Source organism: Caloenas nicobarica, chromosome 2 (assembly GCF_036013445.1).
Source record: "Caloenas nicobarica isolate bCalNic1 chromosome 2, bCalNic1.hap1, whole genome shotgun sequence".
Taxonomy (NCBI): domain Eukaryota; kingdom Metazoa; phylum Chordata; class Aves; order Columbiformes; family Columbidae; genus Caloenas; species Caloenas nicobarica.
The window spans coordinates 152994065-153014788 of record NC_088246.1 but is presented as its reverse complement, the minus strand read 5'-3'; the positions used below and the strand labels follow the sequence as shown (position 1 = coordinate 153014788).

The window sequence follows — 20724 nt, the reverse complement described above, 5'->3', positions numbered from 1 at the left end:
CAATTGCAGTGATGCTTTCCATACCCTTTTTTAAGTCATTCTTAATAGGCTGTAATATCTCCAACATCAAATTTGGAATTTCCAAATTCATTGTATTACATGAGAGCAACAAAATGGAATTTTCACTTAAATCTCTCTGGTCGCATCTATCCTGGTAAATTAAAGGTCTAAGGCCAAGAGGGCCTCATCCACCCTACAAGAACCTAGTTTCCTCCGTGTCTCATGTGCTGATGTGCATTGCCACCATGATTTTGTGTCTTTTATTCCTTTCAAAGTGTCTGAAATAAATGTAAGGAGGGCATTGTTAAACTCAGCCACTGATGTCAGATTTTGGAGAGAGTGAATAACAGCCTTACACCTTAGCCTTACTTCTTTTTTACCTGCAGGGTTGCTAGGTTTGGAGTTTCTTTCTGTTTCCTTTTCAACGTCTTGTCCTTCTTCTTTTTGTCTGGCTCCTCTTCTATGATCAATGCAATGTGGTCAGAAGTCTGCTTATCTGCAGAGATTTCATGACATCATGTAGGTTTTAGTGAGCAAAGCACATCAAATGCTTCAGATCAGGATGCAAAATATATTTTGAAGATTTCCCCTTGCTCTTCCTCCATTCATTTTCCCAGTGCCAAGCATAGGCTCCTCTTGTTTTTCCCACCACTCCTCCCAGGCATGGAGGTGGCATTTTATCCTCTCTGTGGCCAAGAGTCTTCATGATGAGCTTTGTGGACCAAGTGTGATGGTGTAATGTATAAATTCCTCCCTGCAGGCCACCTCCCAGAATACCCTATTCCTTAATTTCTGATTCCTCCCAAACATAAACTGATAAATCTTAACATCTTTCACTTAAAAAAAGCTTATTTAAAACTGGAAGACATTATTTAGGCTGACTGGTACTTCAGATTTCAGGTGATCCAAGTCCTCTGCTCAAAGGCATCACAAGTGTACCTCACCTTGTGAAAACCCAGAAACATGAGAAACGGGAGGAGATATCTGACCAACCTCAAGTCAGACTCCAAACGCTGAGAGGGGGCTTCCTAACAAATAGATGCTGAGCCCTCAAAAATGGCACTGAGGTGGTTCAGTTCTTTGGCTAAATTCTGGATTTTCATAGGATCATGGAACCATTTAGGTTGGAAAAGACCTCTCAGATCATCAAGTCCAACTGTAAGTCATTGAATCCAACCATTTTGAGTTCACTTTACCCTCATATTTTGAGTAGTTCATGTGTGTTTGATATCACTAAATATTTCAAATATATGTATATATGTATACATTATATCAATGTTGTTCTCTATGTATAATACTTATCATCATAGGTTAAAATATGTAACAAAAGCTATCAGAAGAGAATTTACAAGGTTGAAGTCATAAGTCAAAACAGCTACCTGAATAGCATGTGAGTGGACGTTAGAATATCAAGTAAATGTCTAATGGTAAGTGAATATCACACCTTTGTAGAACATTTTCTATTTAAATATTTCATCTATGTGGACAAGTGATTTCCATTCAGAAACCAATCTCCATCTCATCTCTCAGCAGCTCTGATGATCACTGAAACACCGTCAGCTGCTATTTCCAGAAGGATACCATCTGACATTTAGGTCATATCTTCCATCCACAGCAATCTCAACACCTCCTTTAAAATAGAAATCACCTCAATTGCTGGTGAAGTACAGTCAGCCTTGGCATGGGAAGATGCTATAGTTTAATTCTGAATAGCAGCTCTGTGTAAACAGTAAACATTTGGGTTTTATTTTCACAGTCTGCTGAAGAAGGTGCATTTGTCAAAAAAAAAAACCCCAAACCAAACCAACCAACCAACCAAACAAAAAACACAAAAACCCAAACCAAACCAAAACAAACAAAAAATACCACAAAAAAACCCTAGAGCTTTATTTGGTTGTGGGAGGACCTGTTAAGCCGTGGAGTACACATGTATGGAAACATATACACATACACATACAGAGCCTATTTCCAGCCAATTCTTTTATGTTCTTGTGTAAAATATTTTCTGCTTGAACCTGAGCTAGGCACAAAACTTGACAGCCATGGAAGTAACACACATGACTGTGGAGTCTCCTAGCAGAATCTGTTCCTACGTCATTGATCTTGAATTGGATTCAAAATTGAGAGAAACTTATTTTCTGGACCTGTTAAAAATGCAACCTGAGATTAGGATAATCTCCACCTTCTATCATTTAGGAATTTGACTTCACAAATCTTCCTGCATGAGACTTGAATGACAGGAAACTCACGTTAACTCAACACTGCCTGTGAAGTAATAACCTCGCTGCTGTCTGATCATCTGTAAAGAACCCCTTATACTGTTGGAACTCTGTTATCAGATATTAGTTGTTGACAGTAAAATACTACAGAAGCAAACTACTAGTAATACAAAATAACAGAAAAATGCAAATAATTTACTCACTGTCTTCTGGTTTTCCCTCACTGGAAAAAATTCCTTTTGCCTTTCAAAAGAAAAAGACGATGGAGAAACTCCTCATTATGAGTGTAATACCAAAAAGGAATCATTCACCAGTAAATCTGCTTTTACAATATTGCAGATGCATGAGAGTTTTTGGAATTCTGGGTGACTAACCTTTTGCAATTTGAGCACAGAAGCATAGTATTTTGACCACCAGTCAATAACATTTTCAGCTGATTCATCTGCAATAGTTCTTTTTCTCCTTCTCGTTGACCGTCGGATGGATTTTTTCATATCCTACCAAATCGTGGGGAAAACACTGTTGAAATCCAGAACTGATTAAAACTAATCACCTGACTCACGACATCAAGCATGAACAGATGTATACGAAGAAAATGTCAACCTCCAAGAACTAAATAAAATACGATATGAATTAGTGTCTCTGTCTTTCATTCCAAGATATTTCATCATGATCATGTTATTAAAGATATCTCTATATTACTTACTGATGATGCCAAAACTTTGAACATTTGAGACATTGCCACAGGAACAACCCATGCAACAGGCTACATAAAGAAATACATGACCTACATAGAGAAATAGATAATAGTTTGAGGGATCTAAACATTCAGATGCAAGTCAGTTTCTACCACTTAAGTCTGCAAGTATTTTAAGAATTCTCAATAATACTTTATTGCCTTTTGGAAGGAGGAGGAGTCTCAATAGTTGCTGCAATTTAACCATTCTCTTCCCACAAAACAGCTAAAATTGGATCCTGAAGCCCACCTGCTCATGTGGCAAATCTTAATAACTTCATTCTTGCCTAAAGATTGGCCCTTGAGAAACAGTGTTTCACCCTGCACCCTTACAGAGAGTTGTCAGCTTGTGGGAGGAGGCTGGAGAAAAGATAGATAACTGGAAATGATAGATAAGTGGGTATTATAATTAATATGATGCAGATGGTTAAATTATGGAGTTCTCTCTAGGACTCTTTTCTTACTTTACTTTGCTGTCATACATCAAAATTATTCTGTACCAGATGAAAAATCCAGACTGGTGTGTACATCTAGGGAACAAGACATCCCTGCAGTTTCTTTGACCTTCTAATTACGAAGGATGCTGGAAACATCTGACCACTGAAACAGCAAAGGTCAAAGAAACACACTTTATGTAGCTGCAGAAAGAGCTCCTGAAACAAAACTCAGTCCTGTATCTCTGCTTTTATTTTTGTTAATAAAAAGTGATTGTGATGGAAGAAACTACAGAGAAAGGAGGAGCACGTGCATCTGAACAAAAACAATGTCCACAATCCAGAGCATATACTCTACTGTAAACAGCATGCTGATCAGAATTGCCTTGTTTTGCTGTACTTTCCTATTTGCTTCTGCCCACAGACTGACACCAGCTTTATACTTTGACCATAAGATCTTTTGGAAACAGACTTTCTGCTCCACATTTGTACAGCACCTAGCACAAAGGGACTTTCATCCCTGCCTAAATACCACAGACACAGAAACAATCATTCACAGTGAGAGTTTCGCAATTAAGTAGATCATTCAAAGCCAGACAAATCAAAAATCCTACTACTCCAGTTGTGCTTGCCCATGGGCAAGCACAAAACATCCAGCACAAAAGGAAAGGTAGTATCTACTAATGGAAGTAATGAAATTACATGGGGTCAAAGCGGCATTGCTAACTAGTTCTCTCAAGGGCCAGCAAGATAGTGTGGGTATTTAACATTAGTATCCAGAATCTCTAATCCTGAGTTAAGAGATTCCTATTTCATAAGGAAGAGCTGAGTCTGCAAGACTGCAACAGAAAGTTAGGTAGCAGCTTCAGCTATACTCACCTTCTGTTTTCTCTCTTTCTCTGGTTCAGAGGCAGAGTGCTTTGGTTCATCAGCAGGAAGCGTTGCGAGAGATGGATCTGGCTCTACCACTGTACATTTACCCTGCTCCACCTCAGCATAAACGTGATCATCTAAAAATGGTTCTTCTTGGGATAAATCACCAGGCTGGGATGACTCAGGTGAAGCTGAAACTGAAACTTTGCAAGTTAGTTAAGATTTTTCCAGAAATACTATCATCACATTTGGTGACCATCAAATGATCATCTCATTAACAGTTTGACCCTACTCTTAAGACAATAAAGCATATTTTCCAAGCACGTGCCAGTGTTAAGCCTCTGAGTCAGTCCTTTGTATTTTGTTTGCGGTCAGGATCAGACATTTACCTTTCTCAATTTCTACAATGTCTAGTCTGTTTGGTGTAGCTTGAGGACCCAACTGGGTCTTACATAGGAATTGCTTAAGGCAATTGATGGTGTGTGTTCCAACAAGAGTGCTCCTCCCAAATGCTCTCCAGTCAACCACGCAGATGCTTAGTGGTGGGTGCAGGAGTTCATCTTCAGGCAGCTCCTAGTGGAGGAAGACAAACAGCAGCATGAGCATTGCTAGAGAATATAGAACAGGTATAGAATACCCTGCTATTAACATACTCAAAACACAAAATGCATCCAGTATAGGCAATAAAGTTCTGCCCACAGTTTTCTGCAAAGTCTGGAGAAAGCTTTGTCCTTAAGAATCCAGAGTGGACCTTGTGGCCTGTGCTACTGAGTTGAGTCCTGTGCTGTTATATACATGCATCTCTTGTTAGAATAAACTGGGAGATTCAGAAATGTTCAGAAGGAACGAATGCAGTGTTGGAGGTTACGAGTCTTAATGCCACTGCTGCTTTGTTCAAGGCTATGAACCCCATGTGCCTTAGTTTGCTCAACCATGAGATGTGGACATTGTGTGGCTACATGCTTGATAGGATAAATTACAAAAGGGAAAACAGCTCTTTGGACATATGGTATATGATGGAAGTTGAAAATAACGCAGTAACCACACTTCAGTATCCGGCTTAGTGCTTTGATATCCTTCTGTCTTATAAATAAGCAGCTTATTTCTTGATGCTAGCAACTTGATGCAAATTGAGCAGACTGGTTTTTTCTGATGCTCACCTCTGTGCACTGAAAGTACCAGCTCTTATAACCCAGTCAACAGGTGATATTTAAACTTCCAGTCCATAACAGCTAGTGTGAAAAGGTCCAGAGCTTCTGAGCCAGAAATTATCAATACCCTTAATAGTCCAGTAACACACAGAGGAAAATAAAGATAATTTAAAGAAAATAAAGGAAACTGAGCTCTTCCCTGCAAAATGGGAGAAGAGGAGGAAAAAGTACTAAAAATAACCCTCTTATCTGCCAACTATTTCCAACCTATCACTAAAACCCTGATTGTAACATGTTGCCTTGCATATTTGAGACATAACATGAGGAACTTCATCTTCTTTCATCATGCATTTGTAGCATAAGTCTTTCAAAGCATCTTCAAATCAGTAGCTTTTTGCATAAGAACTCTTGTCCTTTAGTATTTAATCAAGACACAGAGGAAATTATTTCACAGAATCATAGAATACCAGGTTGGAAGGGACCTCAAGGATCACCTGGTCCAATCCTTCTTGGCAAAATTATATGACAATAAATGATGGAAATTAGTAACTAACACCTTTCCTAATCAGAGAATGGACAGACAAGGAGCAGCATCCTGTACGTACCACTTCAAACCAGTCTGCAAGGCCACTGAAATTGGGATTTTTCTTGTAGCTCTGAATGACAGAGGATTTCACTCCTTTCCCTGCACATTCGATGAGAACCTGGGGGCGATCTACAGAGAGGAGCTGGACTTTCTTCAGCTCCCGAACACCCCAGAACAGGACCTGTGGGGGGCAGAGCAGGAAACATCGGTCATCTGCAGAGACTTCTCAGTCTGGGGGAAGCCACTGCTGGTATCCCATCACCTTGTATCCCTTTGGGAATGCAGGAAAAAAAACCAAATAACTTAAATCTGATATCCAGTAACCATCAGGATTATGATGGAAGTTAAAACAATTTATAACATCCAGCTGTTATTGAGCAGTTATTGCCAACAGCAAGCCACAATAATCATGTTTGCAAAACTTGTCCTTTCAGCAGGACAAAGGGACTACCCACCGGAAAAGTAGGGATTTGGTTTGTTTAAAGCGTCATAGTTGTTTGGGACCCAGAAAAGACCTGGTAGGTGGCTGATGCTGAACTTCACCTCCGGTGAGGTTAGCTGCAAGGGGAAGCTCTCCATCTCCTGCAGACTCTTCCCTGGGCTGCACAGAGTGCAGGTCCCTCAGCCACCCTCTGCTATGGGTGCAGTTCCATTCCAGCAGGCTGGGATTGAGACGCAGCCTTTGGTGGCCTCAGGTGGATGCATTGCCTCGCATGCCCAGCCTCAGAGAATCAATTTGACCTGAGCTTACCATATTTATTTTGGGATCCATATGCTATTTTTATGCGATTCCTATTGATCAGGATTTTAAAATCATCATCCCTTACTGTTACAGTTCAGTAAGAGAATGAAAGGAGCTGGGATTTGGAAATGGGAATATTCTAAGTAACTTACCTCGACTCTGTACTTGCTTAAAACAGGTCGGATGTTGGCAGGGACTGGGTAGATCTGGCCGATATCTGGTGGATCCAGTGGGGGAAGTCTGTCTGGATCTGACTCAGGAATCTGAAAAATTAAGCAGTCATAACTTGGGCTGTTTTTTGGAAGAATAAAACCCATATCAGAAGAGTCTGTTAATTGTACATGGAACACATCAATTTAATGCAGCTTTACAAGACACGTCGTAGGGCAGTCAGGTTGTGCTGTGGAAGGAATGTGAGCTGGATTGCTGTCTGTCATGCTGTGATACTAAAACATTTGGCAGAAAGAGTATTCAATAAGTTGGGTTTATGCACATTTCTGAAAAAAAAGTCTCTTTTGTCCTAGCAGGACATAGTCTGCCCTAAAGACATGCGTGTACTGAAGCATGGTAATTATATTTACTAAAAATAGAAAGCATGGTAATTCTATTTAACAAAAGTCCTGAGCAAAACTGCTTAGAAGGCTTTCACAGGAAAATTCTTGATCTGATTCTAGTTTAAAAAGGCTGGTGAACAGACAGTACACATCAGGTAAACCACAGGTTTGCCAGACAGACATAATGCTCTTCAGCCACTGTAGAATAGCAGTTCTGCATTACCGCATGCTGTCAGCATTAGATAACTTGCAAATCGCATTTCCAGCATTAGTGCTGAATCTTCTCTGTGCAACTACTAAAATCTTGAGGCAGGCAGCACTTATGTCCTTTGCCTGTGATCGCTCATAACCTGTCCCACATTCAGGAGCTTATTTGGGCGTACAGGGCTGCCATGTGCCGGGTGGGTGGGAGGAGAGCACGCTCCACCGCCGCTCTGGGCCTTGACCCTCTCTTTGCCTCTTGCTGTGCTCCTGGCTCTGCTGCCTGTTTGGTTCTCCTTCTGTGGGAAAGCTCCTTGGCTTCTTTTCCCAATCCTTTCCTAATTTCCACAGTGTATTTATGACTTCCTCAGCCCACGCAGGGCAGGTCTGAAGCCTGGCCTGATTTAGAGAATTTCTACTTAAAATAGTTGAAGCCAGGACTTGATGATTGCTCCTACCAGAAGCTCAGGCTGTGGTAGCAGAGGACAGCAGGAACACGGGTTTCACAGCCTACAGGCTTTCTCATGAAGTATGGTACCTAAAGCATACTGTACATATGGCTTCTAGAAAAAAGAAACACAACTTCTGGAGTGCTTCATTGTTCCTTAGCTAACTTGTCACTGTTGAGAGGTGAAGCATCTGAGATATAGCTCTTGAAGGACCTGTAAAGTTGAAGTCTTCTGCTTCTTTTAACTAGGCCATCTGTCTGTCGTCTGCAGCTACGTACAGTTGTGTGGGAGTTTGATTAGCATAAGTGAGAAAGGATGTGTTCCCTAGTACCTTTTAGATGAAGGAGGAGGTAGGTGGAAAATGTATCTTCTAGCATAACACCTGCAGCATAGGTGACCATTCACATAATTAACAGCAATAATTCACACACACATATTTATTGCCTCTTATTGGTAAAAATCCAAAGCAATTCATTTAATAGATTTAATGGAACTTGAGGCCAGAGATCTAGGTCTAGTTTTGTTGTTCCTCAATGTATCTGGTTTCTATCAGCCACCTCTATGATGTTTCAAAAACCAAACAAAAGATCACAACTTGGTGAACAATACCTGCTTGCCTAGAAATCCACCTGTTGAGTTTTCCAACTTTATGGTAGCTGACATTAAACACTCTAAAAATTTACCTCATAATAAAATTAACTGGTACTTTAAATGAAACGAGAGGCAAACGAAACCTGACTCTGATCACATACCAGGTGTCATGTCCCTGCATACAATTCACATCTCGGGGTACCCACTTTCATTGCATTATTTGACTTGGGTACTGATGACAGGTCATCAAGAAAAATATATTAATGTGCATGATACAATGACTTATGCATATGAAATTCGTAAACTGCACCACTTATTTTCTTTTTTTAAAAAATAGACTGTACATAGATATTTATGTCTCCTCTTACAGCTGTGAGAAGGGATTAGTTCCCAAGGACACAGCTTAGGAGAGGAAGGCTGGCGAGATCTCACGTTTGGGGACAGAATTGCCTCATAAAGAGTTTTATCAAACTGTGCTCCAGGACTGCAAAACGGAAGACTGATATCAAATCAAGATTCCCTGGTTCTTCACTTTTGTTCTTTTAAAATTTTGCAGTTAACAGTTCTCCAATATATCACAAGGTCCCCAGTGTTCCAGGATCTAACAACCACTGGTGGAGTTGAGATAATTTTAGTGCAATCAGCTTGGTATAACTCAGAGAGGACTTTGCTTCATAGCCGCAGTGAAAATGCACAGAATAAGAGGTGGAGAATGATCTAGCACTCAGGTGACAGTAGAAGAAAATACCCACAAGTTGTGTTTACAAGGGTATTTTGGTCTGTTGATTTTTTAAAAATCAGTAAATCCTGAGCACACTTTGAAGAAAATCAAGATTCCTGGTATTCACTAGTCTACATTTTTTTAGTCTACTATTTTTCTAAGTGCCAGAGTGCTTTGTTACAGGAATCATTTTATTCCTCCAGCAAAACCCAGCATAAGAGCCTCCATTTTGAGAAAGGACCTTTCACTTCTTACACACCACTTCTTCATCTGAACCAGCAGATCAGAGTTACTGAGCATGGTATGTCGTGGGAAAAGTTATGGGTTTGGAATGAAAATAAATTAGTGATGAGAGATTTTTGTTTCCATCCTCACACAGAGCTTCATCAGGAATCCCCTGATATTGGAAGGAGCCATCAGCACATCAGCTCTCAGAGTGCTTTGAAGTCTGGTAGACATTTATATGTATTTTTTCCTAAAGATTTCTCTAATGTCCATATTGCTATTATCTACCATGTGAGATGCTCTAGAGTGCTGTCACTAAGAATAATAGAGTGTGAAAATAAGGACTGCAGGATCTTTACTTACAGTTCTTGTCAACTCTATAGAAAAGCTTTAGGGGTATATTTGGGTATATCCCAGAAGCTGTGCTGCTTCCATTGTCCCAAAAGATGGGAAAACAAAATCCAATGCTCTCTTTGTTCGCCAAAAGTGGATTTCAAGAAAAAAGCAGGAAAATTATGGCTAAGGTACTGATTCTATCCCTAGGTACCCACCATAATAAGAATATATTCCCCATAGTGTCATATTTCAGGCTTTCACCAAGAACATAATTAGCCCATCATGCTTAAAAGCCTGTTTTATCTTGGGAATACCTGTAAACTGTGTCATGGAGCTTCACATTTTGCCCATCTAGGATTTCAGAATAAACTGCCATAGGATTTTAGCAGAGAGGAGTTTCCTCTTAATGGTAGTTCTAGAAATGCTTACTGAAATTCGCTGAAATCCCAGGCGTGCTGCACCCACTCATGTGTCCACCGGGTACACTGAATTTGCCTTTGGCCTTGCAGTTGGAAACCAGTGTAACATTTCTCTTAATATGTTAGGAGTGTCTGAAAACTCGGTCTCCCTGATCCAGTCCTTACTATTCACTGCTTCCTTCTCCTAAGAGGGGAAAGTACTATTGAGAGGTTTGAGGTTGCTAAAGTCAGTGCCATGTGCCACTCCAAAGAGCAGCTCATTGCAATGGTGGTGGGATTTTCTCGGTTGTTTCTCAGGCCAGGACCTGATTTAGGGCAGGGGAAGTGGGCAAATGGGCAAATGGGGCTCAGAGCTTACAAGGGACTGGTGGTGGTGTGTTCATGGACAGGGGTCCTTGGCAGGGTGGAAGGAGTGACACAGATTGCATGGGGACTATGAGGTCCAACAACAGAATGGTCCTGGTCCAGTCACAATTCCCACTAATTCAAGAAGGTGATGGGTCTCGATGCCACGGCTGCTTTTGTGAGCCCAGGGTGTAAAAGTGTCATGGTCCAGAAAGTCCAGTTTACCTCCAGAAGCTCAAATGTAGCAAGAAGGTCTCCTCCAGAAAGATTTCCACAATGCACTGGGTGGTAAGCAAGTTTAGGTGGTTCATAGTTTTGATCAGCAAGTCTTACCACAGGGGCAGCCACTGTAGACCCAATATATTCTGCCTTACCCTAAATGAAGGAGAATATAGGTGTCAAATGCATTTGAATTTCACAGTTGTCATAGGTGCCAAGGTGATGCAGAGTTTAGTATTTGTGGGAAAAAAAACTTTCTCCTGAAGTAAAGAACAAGGTAAAAGTTAAGGCAGCTATGAAAATGGAAGAGATGAATACTCTTCAGTGCAGCCAAAGTTTCTGAGCTCTGTATTCAGCCAGTGAGACGGTGTCAGTTTGCATGGTCAGAGATAAACCCGTGTCTCCGCAGACTTACATACAATATTTACAGCTGTGTGCAAGGGAGGTGGGGGCAAGATGCTTCTGATTTCTCTAAGCTAGTCTTCAGGAGAGAGAATCACTCGGGAAAAAGCAAGACCACAGCTTTGCAAGGACATAAAGTGAGTCTCAGGGCTGTTTTCAGATGTGAAAATGCAAACGACTGTAACACTGAGCTCCCATTCAACAAGGTCACCCACTTAATGCCTATTCAGTGACTCAGCTTTGCTTTCACACAGTAAGATGTAAGAGCCCAGGTTCTTTACTAAGGATTTTGAGTTTACCACTGCATCGTCATCATATAGCTCAATGACGATCTCTGGTGGGAACTGAGCAATCTCCTCTCTGTTGCCATGAAGCACGATGCTGTCAAAAAGCAGCATCTGGTTCCAGGTGGGGGATAATGTCTGGGAAATGATCTAAAGAAAGAGAGAAAATAATTAATGAGCTATGAACTGTTTGGCTGGGAGTCCTTCAGGAGGATGTGCTGGCATGCTGGTGATGTCCTTTCCCACAACTTGAACAGCTCCTTGTCTGAGATGCTGCGTTTTTCAGCAGCTCTTCCCAGCCAGAAGAATACAATTATTTTGCCTTGATGCCAGTATCTACAGTTTCTCTATTTCCCTGTTTGCCTCATGTATTGCTCATAGGCATATCAATACATGACCACCAGTCTGTTTAGACAAAGCTTGATATCAAATTTAGAGGAAAACTGTTGGTTTAGGAAAGCAGGATTATGCCCAGTTCTATTAAAATAAAGCCTTTGACCTAAACCAAGGCCAGTTTTCACTTCTCCGGGGTACATTTTTTCAATCTTGTTTTTACTTCAGTGTAATGACACATAACACTTTAATAAAAATATATATTTTAATGAATCACTCATAATGAATCACTAGTTTTTAATTTGTTGTAGTTTGGTTTCTGTGGATGCTTATGGCATTTCATCATAGAGAATGTTTTAACTATCTTGGCATGAAATATATTTAACAAAGATAACATTTAAAGAGGAAAAATATGCCAACTGCAAAATGACTCATAACCTGCTATCATTCTTTTGAATGGAAATCAGGCTCTTGACTACAGTTTATTGGCACTTGGATGAGAGTCTTCTAAAAACATGCAAGTTATTGGCTGCAATATTTTATTCAGGCAGTGAATAAATCTAACACTTCTGTGCCTATAAAATGCTATTTTTCCAGGGCCACATTCTACTTTCCTGAATCTGGTGCATCCAAACACTAATTTCATTGGCTTCATTCGCCAATTTTTATTAGAAGTTAAAAGCACATTACAGGAAAAAATAAATTCATATATTTGAGGCAAAAGCAGTACTGTCGCCTATGTCTTAGGGCAGAGAAGTTTTTTTTCTTCTCACTCCCTTAGACATGTGCTACAGAACTTGCTTCCTGAGAGTAGAAGGTGTCAGAGGGACTTTAGAAGCTCAGTAATCATGGCTCAAGAAATGTCAAGGTGTTTCCATCTTGCACAGGGTCAGCAAATTCAAGGGGCCGCAGAGCTAACAGATGCTTTTTTACACTCGCGCTACTCACTGGCCTCTGGCAATGAGATGTTCAGCGTGCAGCCAGTGCTCTTGTATTCAGCAGGATTATTCAAGAGCAGTCATCTGCTAATTACATTTAGACAGTCTTCTGTGGAGTTTTTTGGGGAGGGGTTGGATGTTGGGTGTGAAACAGTTTTTTTCTGAAGTGATGCTATGTTTGGCCCAGCAAATTCTGCCTGTAGCCCAAATCTCAGAACTCTCAACCTCATTTTAACTTCAGGGTGATTGTTGATGGGTCAGGACTTCTGAGAGTCAATCCACTGCCAGATTCCATCGCAAAGAACCATGTTGGCTTGCACAGCTACAGAAGCCATATAAGCTCTTCTTCACTCTTTGCTTAATCATTGCACACATATATTTTAGAAAAAGAGAACCATGGGCGTTCCTAAATTTAAAATATTTACAAAAAGAATGAGAGAAAGGTAATTCACTTGCTGCAGAGGCCCAGTGTTCCCAGAGAATATGACCTCTGAAGGAGCTAAAATAAACTAGGACTACTGCATCTTATGTTAGAGTAGCAGGTTATACCTAAACTTTTGCCTTACTTGCAATGCACTGTCAGGAGTTGCCCTTTAACAGCAGGTATCTAACTTTTCCTCCTAGGCACCTCCTTACAAAACCAATAATTTTCCTTCTCATGGCTTAATCAGAAAAAAAAAAAAAGTGTATTCCTTTACTGAAAGAGACTTTGGAACTTACCTTCGTGGTCTGGCAGTGTGATGTGAAAGTAACCTTTGCAAAAGGATCGGAAAGTCCAGTGCTGTCTGCTGCAATGAGCCCCCTCGCCTGATACATGTGGGCTCTCAGCTGGAAGAACTGCGGAGCTACATCATTGCAAGGAAAACAGTAATGTCAACTTCATGGAAATGATGCAGCACACAGGTAGGAAGGGAAGATTCACCATCCACTGTCCAGTCAGGATCTGACAAGGGCAACTGTCTCACTAATGAAACACCTGAGACACTCAGAAGTTGTATAAGACTTCTGTGTTCACTTAAAATCAATGTCTGATGTAAGTCTCTACTGCAAGGTTGTTAACTGCCAGTTTTTATCTCTCATCACTGGTTTATCTACTAGGTGTCCAACACGGTAGCTTCATCAGGAGAACCGAGAGATGCTTCCTCATTATGAAGAGATAGATCTGCGGGACAGTGATCAGAAATTGCAAGAGCACTTTCTTTCCCTGACATCTGCAAAGTGCCAGTGGAAGGACTGATGACTTGGCAGTGAAACCAGCCTTTTCTGATGACAAGATGCTAAGCTGTGATCATCTGAGAACGGTTACTTTAAACAGAGGTTTTGCAGCCCTCTGAGTTATGGCTTTTGGAGCCATGTGTTTCTTACAAGCCCTATTAATTTCTAATATGTAGAAGAAAGAGTGTCTTACTTTCATACAGCAGGCAGGCAGGTGAGGGCACCACGCTGTGCCCTGAGCTGGTGTAGGATGGTATTTTGATCTCATACCCTACAGGTAAATTCTCCATCATGCTGTGGGCATAGCTGGCAGGTCCAAGCCACAGGTAGACATCCACCTTTGCATGCACAGTCCAGCCCAGAGGGCGCTTGCCTGGTAACTGAAGGAAAAAAGCCACCTGTCACCAACAAGATCAAGAAGGAGAGGTGGCTGGATGCTGAGTCCTACCAAGCCAGAGTAAAATAAAGGAACATTCACTGAGCTCATATACTGCTAAATGGCATTTCTCCACAGTGAGGGGCCCTGAGACTTATTAAGTACAAGGAACTGCTGTCATTCTTAGGGAAGAAATGAGTAGTTTGCTCATTTGAAAGTCTGTGTAAATGGTGTACTGGCTAATATGCAGAGGTTTGTTGAGACTAGCTAATAGCTGCAAGCATATCAGTGCTAGCTGGTACCCTGCTTTCCCAGACTTCAGCCCACTTTACATTTCATGCAGTTTTGCTGGTAGTTAGTCCTGTGCATTACTAACAGTATTACCCCATTAGGTAGGCCAGAAAATGTATTCCAGTATAAAATGTTACTAGACTTAACAAAAAAAAATAGTATTATTTCCTTCCTCTCCCCCTCACACTTCATCTAGCTCTGCTAAGCTCAGTGTTTAGTATTATCTGTTCCTACAGTAATTCTTGATATTGAAGGGGCTGGAGAGTTAATTATGATATTTTTTTGTTCATGCAGGCAAATAGCACTGTGCTTAACAAGTACCTATGGCAACTATCAGGAGCTTAGATACTTCTATCTCCTCTTTAGCTGTGCTTTATGGGAGTGTTCCCAGTATCTCCAGGTGAAAAACCACTAAAAAGTCATTATATGAAGTTACTATTTTCTTGTGTGTTTGGGCTTTTCCTGATGGCCATAGAAACAATTATATTGCATAATATTCCACTGCTGGGTACTACAAGTCACACTGCCTTTGTAGGAGTATATCCACTAAGACTTTCCTTCAAGATGAACAAGCCCATAACAATATTTTGGACATACTATCACACAACCCTAGGCACATTTCAAACAGAAAGCATAAATAATTGCTGTATTAACTCTGAATACCTAGGTTTCCTTGCTATCTGAGTCACTGTGTGCTGATCTCTTACTGGTCTCCTCCCAGACTTTCATGTTCTGCATTCTGATGTCTTTGTCAGCAAAAAAGCTGTACCTCTTCTATCTGTTTATGTATACAGTTCTAGATAAACAATGCTATAAACTTGCCATATGAAGTAGTGAAAGAATTACTCAGACACCAAAAGCCTGGCAATGATACAGTGCTGAAAGAAGGATAAGCATAAATATAAGAAGTAAACATTAATAGATGGCAGATATAAATGTCTTACACATTTTTAGTATATTACAAAAATGAGCCTGTAAAATACAATCCCTGGAGGAAATTTGAATACAGAATGGTCCCCAGGCGTTACCTGTGTTTGCAGACTGCCCCAGACTTACTTTCAGGAAATGGGTTTTAATCTTCCCACAGTCTTTGCCTCTCTGTTCTTTCGCTGGGGAATAGAGAATGTTTTTTGCTGGCACTCTTGCATATGCAACTCTCTTGTTGCTGCTGAGCATCCAGATGAACACATCAGGCACCGTATTCTGCGGCTGTTAAAGGATGAGGAATATTGAACTAAAACTGAATACTTTCTATGATCCACTGCCATTATGTTTTGTTAAAACCCTCTCTACCAAAAGCTGATTCCCTCACAGCTCCTGTGGAGTGGCAGATGTGCACCCGAAATAAAAGAGGCAGTCACATCATGCTTTGCACTCCAGATCTCCACTCCTCAGCACAGCTGGAGGTAAAATGCTTTGCAGAATAGCTAAAGAGCACCCACTCTCTAAATCATTTCAGGAGAAACTAAAACTAAAAATCTGTGTGCAATTCCGTCTCAAAAAATAACATACCCACAGTTTGCGTAAGCTGAAAGTGCCTACCATCCACTTCATCCATACCAGCGACCCAAAAAGGATCAGGGCGAAACTCAAGCCCTGGCACATGATCATCTATTCTGCTTGTGAGGATGCTCCATGGCACAGCCTTGCCCTGTCCCCTTGTCCCCAAGGAAAGCTTGAGCATGGTTTGAAGCAAAGACCAGCCCAGGAGCTGTTCCCAGGATGCAGTGCAAGCAAGGTCACTCTGTTTTGGGAAGGAAGAGAATTTGGGCACAGGATGGGAACCATGCCAGGCTGTGCCACTTGCTCTCTGAGCCAGGGAATAATCATGGTCTTGTTTAGTTTGCCAGCACAGACAGCTCTCAGCGAGACAGCACCCCACTGGGTGGATTTTGACCTGAGTAAATATGTCTGTTCTGCTGTTATTCTCAGGCCTAATAGTATGTCTAAGCAGTGCCTGTACAGTTAAGTATAGTATAGACCTTCCTGAGCTCATTAGAGTCCAAATCACAATGTCCATACAAGTGGAGACATGAATTCAGATCAGAAAGCAGGTTGTCTCCAAACCACCAGGGCACAGTAGGGATGACCTTAGTTTTAAAAACAAACTAACAAACAAAAGAAACCCAACACTGTTCCTTCCACATTCTCTCCATACCACACAGCCCAGTCTTTCCGACACAACTCTGTTAACAGCTCCATTTAATGCAAAACAGGATTGAGGCCAGATATCCAAATGAGAACTCTTTGGATAACCAGTCCAGGAGTTATGAAAATCAAAGTCAAGCCCTGAATTTTAAATTTATCTGAATTTCTGTGTGGATTACCTCATCAGCCAAGAATCGGATTTTATCTATAAAGCTCTGAGTCTCACGCATCATTTCATCCAGTGGCATCTTCTTTTTCTGTCGCTGAACAATTCCCTTGGCATCACTGGACATTGCTTCCTGCAGTCAGGAAGGACAATAGGTATTTTTACGCATTATCAAGTGGTTTGAACTGGACCAGAAAAACAGTCTTAAATTCAAGTTGAAAAGAGAAGATAGAGACACTTGGTTCAAGGTAACAATTAACTTCTTTGTCACAACAGAAAGTGGTTAACTCTTTGGAGCTGGATAACATAAAATCTCAATGTTCCTCATTTTCTCTTTGTCTGTGTGTATACTACATGTCCCAAGACACATGGATTTCCACCTAGAATCTTTGGGCCTCGGTCCTGACAAAGTCACAACCAAATTCTGTGCTACAAACAGTTTAAAAAGCTAATAAACATTTAGATGACCTCCACCCAGTTTGGTTTCTTTTCACTGGTTCCCTGGAGGAGGTGACTATGTCCAGGAGTATTAAATGCCAGACTTTACTGATCTTGAAGTTCAGCCCACCACAGTAATTAGATGCCTAACAGCAGTGTTAATTTGGCATTTTTCCACTGAACTCAGCATCATCCTGTTTTAAGATGCGTGGAAAAGAAAAAACGACTCATTATTACGTCTTATTTGTATTTAAAAACAATATGTTCTGGATTATTTTAAGCTATCTTACAACCCTTTATTAAATATAACAGGGTTTTTAAATGTTATTGGATACTATATTCATATTAATTACAAAGCATTCCAGTATGGTTAAAACAAATATAAATCACAATGTATACAACCAGTGTTCTTTCAGTTAACATCATTGCATCAACACTTAAAGAACACACATACCAGCTCTTTCTTGAACAGCATATGTCTCTTTTTGTCTAAAGCAGTGTAGATCAACCCTTTGCACTTCTTTTCAGCAATAGTAATGAAGGCTCTAGGACAAAAGAATAACAGGTTCTTTAAATGTGTTATTTTTTAATGTGAGCTGCTAAAATATGTTGGAATTAAATGTTCTTTGGCTGCTGCAGTACATGAACCAGAAGACAGAGAGGCTGAATTCTCTAAAATAAATATTGAGCATCTATAAGTTTCAAAGAATAGAGCCTGAAAACTCTCCACTGCTTTTCACAGAAACAGGGTTAATGTCTAGAAATTAGGGTTTATATCTATTTTGAGCCAAATCATGTCATCTGACACAGAGCCCACTGAGTGATTTGCCCCAGCATGTGGAATCCTTTGGTTTTATTTTAACCTTGTTCTTTTTTACAGAATGTGTATCACACACTTCATTAAATCCTACTTATCCCATATACATTTTATTCTTAGAGTCCAAAAAGCCAAAATAACATGACAATGATTGGCACTAATCTACTGTCGATATTGAGCATTGAGAATTAGAATAAAATATTTTCTCTGTATAAATAGAAATTGCAATTTGGTAAGACCTTTGCTGTTATAGCAGAATAAATAAAATATATCAGTGAGTTTACTGTACTTTTTTTTGTTATCATCAGTTTCCTGGTCTAGCCTCGAATTTGTAGTCAACACATGAAGTTGATTTTCTGTATCATAGAATCATAGAACAGTTTGGGTTGGAAGGGACCTTCAAAGCCCATCTAGTCCAACCCCCTGCCATGAGCAGGGACATCTTCACCCAGAACAGGTTGCTCAGAGCCCCGTCCAGCCTGGCCTTGAATGTCTCCAGGGATGGGGCATTGACCACCTCTCTGGGCAACCTGGGCCAATGTTTCGCCCACTTCATTGTAAAAAATTTCTTCCTCATGTATGCCTCTAGTAAATGTAGTTACCTGCTTTGATGGATAAAATCATTTAGGGTCATCCTCATTTTCTCCTCAGATGCAACCTCTGAAACCTTAATCAAATCCTTTACTTGATCTAATGATTCTTCCTATGAAAAACACATGAAGAAGTCATTATGTAAAAGAGGGCACTTTGTCATTCTGCCAGTGTTATAACACCATTATTCACTGTATGACTAGCAAGCATGAGGGAGGCGACTTTGCAACCTGACAGAACAGGACCTTTGATATATCACTGCGCTTGCAGTGAGCAGAGAGAAGACTCTGGCAGCATGATTTATATTGATTTTCTCCAGTCTCTCCAACTACTAGTCCAAGTTACTAGTGCATGGAACAGTTTTGTTTTCTGACTTGTTCGGTGAAGATCAATCTGTGGAAAACATTCTCCACTAGGTAGGAGGAAAAACTTCCATTCTCCTTGGTTCTGTTTCCAGCCCTGCTGCTTAAATTTATCAAGTTGATGGAGTTAACTTCTCAAACATTAGGAGGTACCCAAATACATATGCAAGTTCTACTGCAACACCTACTGTTATCACTGAGAAATGGAGTCTGCCCTCACAAACTAAAATAAATGGCTGGGTTTCCAGCAAGTTCTGTGGGTGTTCAGGTACACTGATGAACCTGTCTTTCCATATATATACTCAATGCTTAATTTTCAGATTCCTGGGTTCAAAAATGTTCGCCTATTGGCCACTGTCTTCTCATGATACAGCCTTGCATCAGCATGACTTTAGTGTTGATGCTCATGAGGTATGCAAGCATTAATGAGGGGTGAATCGGACTCTTAATCTGAGTGCCCCCAATTGAAATATTCAATATTAGAAGTCACTTTACCAAAAAATATTACTACTTTCTTGAGATTACTGGTAGGGTCAGCTTTAAAAAAGTGTAGAAAAAACATCATTATGGGCAAACACTGATAAGGGCATCACAGTGAGTGTCCATGAGATGATATGCTATTTTGTCTCTATCAATGTTTTTAGGAAAACTAAAATCAAAGAGTGTCCTTTAAAGAGTCTCCAGCATAAACACAGTTTAAACCATGTGGGCTGGCAAGAAGATGTCAGAAGGGAAGCCATAGAAGACGGAATTATTCTATATCACATATTTTAATTGTTTGACTGTTCTTACAAAGAATAAAAGTTTCTGAGGAAAGACAGCTCTACAGCCAGAAAAAAACATAATAAATTGTAGACAGGAATACTTAAGTAGCTCTAATAGATAATAATTTGGGGGGAAAAAAAAAAAAGGTGTTGATATCAGCTACTGTTCACAAATGAACAGCAAGGAATGCAGTGGGGGAAATTTTGAAGGCATATTTTGGGGAACATGATCTCTTACTGCCATACCCTGCTGGACACAGGAGCCTGGGAGGATGGCTGCCACTTACCAGGTGATCTGCCATTTTCTCAAGAGTGTTGGAAAAGTACAGACGAAAGGTCTGGTCACCCCAGTAGCTTTTGACACAGACACAGGGCTTCCTCTCCTCATATGGCAGGTACTGGTAGTTCCTGTGAAAACAACGTACGGAGCAGGTCATAAAAGTGAGAGAGGAGTTCGAGGGGAGGGACGGGAAAGAAAAACTGCTTGATGCTCTATCACAGCACAGAAACTGAAGACATGACAGGATGTGTTCACATGTGATAACCAGTAAACACTGGGAAGAACGAACACAGGCATCATTTATGCCACCTGTGAGATCCCTGAAGAGAAAATCTTGAAGTCAATGATTTAATTTCAGTACTTTCCAGGGTGAGAGAAAAGCCAGGCAAAGAGGTGTGCAGAAAAGCTTCGAAATACTGTTAATGGTGGGAAGCAACAAGGGAAAAAGGAGCAAAGATTAAAATTTGATCACCTCTTCAAGAGCAATGGCCCTGCACACCGCATAGCAGGGCCTGCCA

The 20724-nt window shown here is 40.6% G+C and overlaps 1 protein-coding gene across 3 annotated transcripts in view; it reads right to left on the bottom strand.

Moving 5' to 3' along the window:
* The window catches only part of FER1L6 (fer-1 like family member 6), a 69187-nt gene that overhangs the window by 21675 nt on the left and 26788 nt on the right, over positions 1 to 20724 (bottom strand). The window contains exons 13-28 of one of the 3 annotated variants that reach the window (XM_065628153.1): positions 20214 to 20334; positions 18812 to 18912; positions 17847 to 17937; positions 16968 to 17087; positions 15697 to 15849; positions 14167 to 14353; positions 13479 to 13603; positions 11503 to 11637; positions 10808 to 10957; positions 6894 to 7004; positions 6019 to 6180; positions 4652 to 4835; positions 4269 to 4465; positions 2594 to 2716; positions 2423 to 2462; positions 381 to 496 (exon numbers count right to left, since the gene is read on the bottom strand). In XM_065628153.1, coding sequence (XP_065484225.1) covers positions 381 to 496; positions 2423 to 2462; positions 2594 to 2716; positions 4269 to 4465; positions 4652 to 4835; positions 6019 to 6180; positions 6894 to 7004; positions 10808 to 10957; positions 11503 to 11637; positions 13479 to 13603; positions 14167 to 14353; positions 15697 to 15849; positions 16968 to 17087; positions 17847 to 17937; positions 18812 to 18912; positions 20214 to 20334 — 2116 coding nt within the window. The remainder of the gene's footprint in view (positions 1 to 380; positions 497 to 2422; positions 2463 to 2593; positions 2717 to 4268; positions 4466 to 4651; positions 4836 to 6018; positions 6181 to 6893; positions 7005 to 10807; positions 10958 to 11502; positions 11638 to 13478; positions 13604 to 14166; positions 14354 to 15696; positions 15850 to 16967; positions 17088 to 17846; positions 17938 to 18811; positions 18913 to 20213; positions 20335 to 20724) is intronic. The other 2 variants (XM_065628154.1, XM_065628155.1) reach the window with 2 other exon arrangements.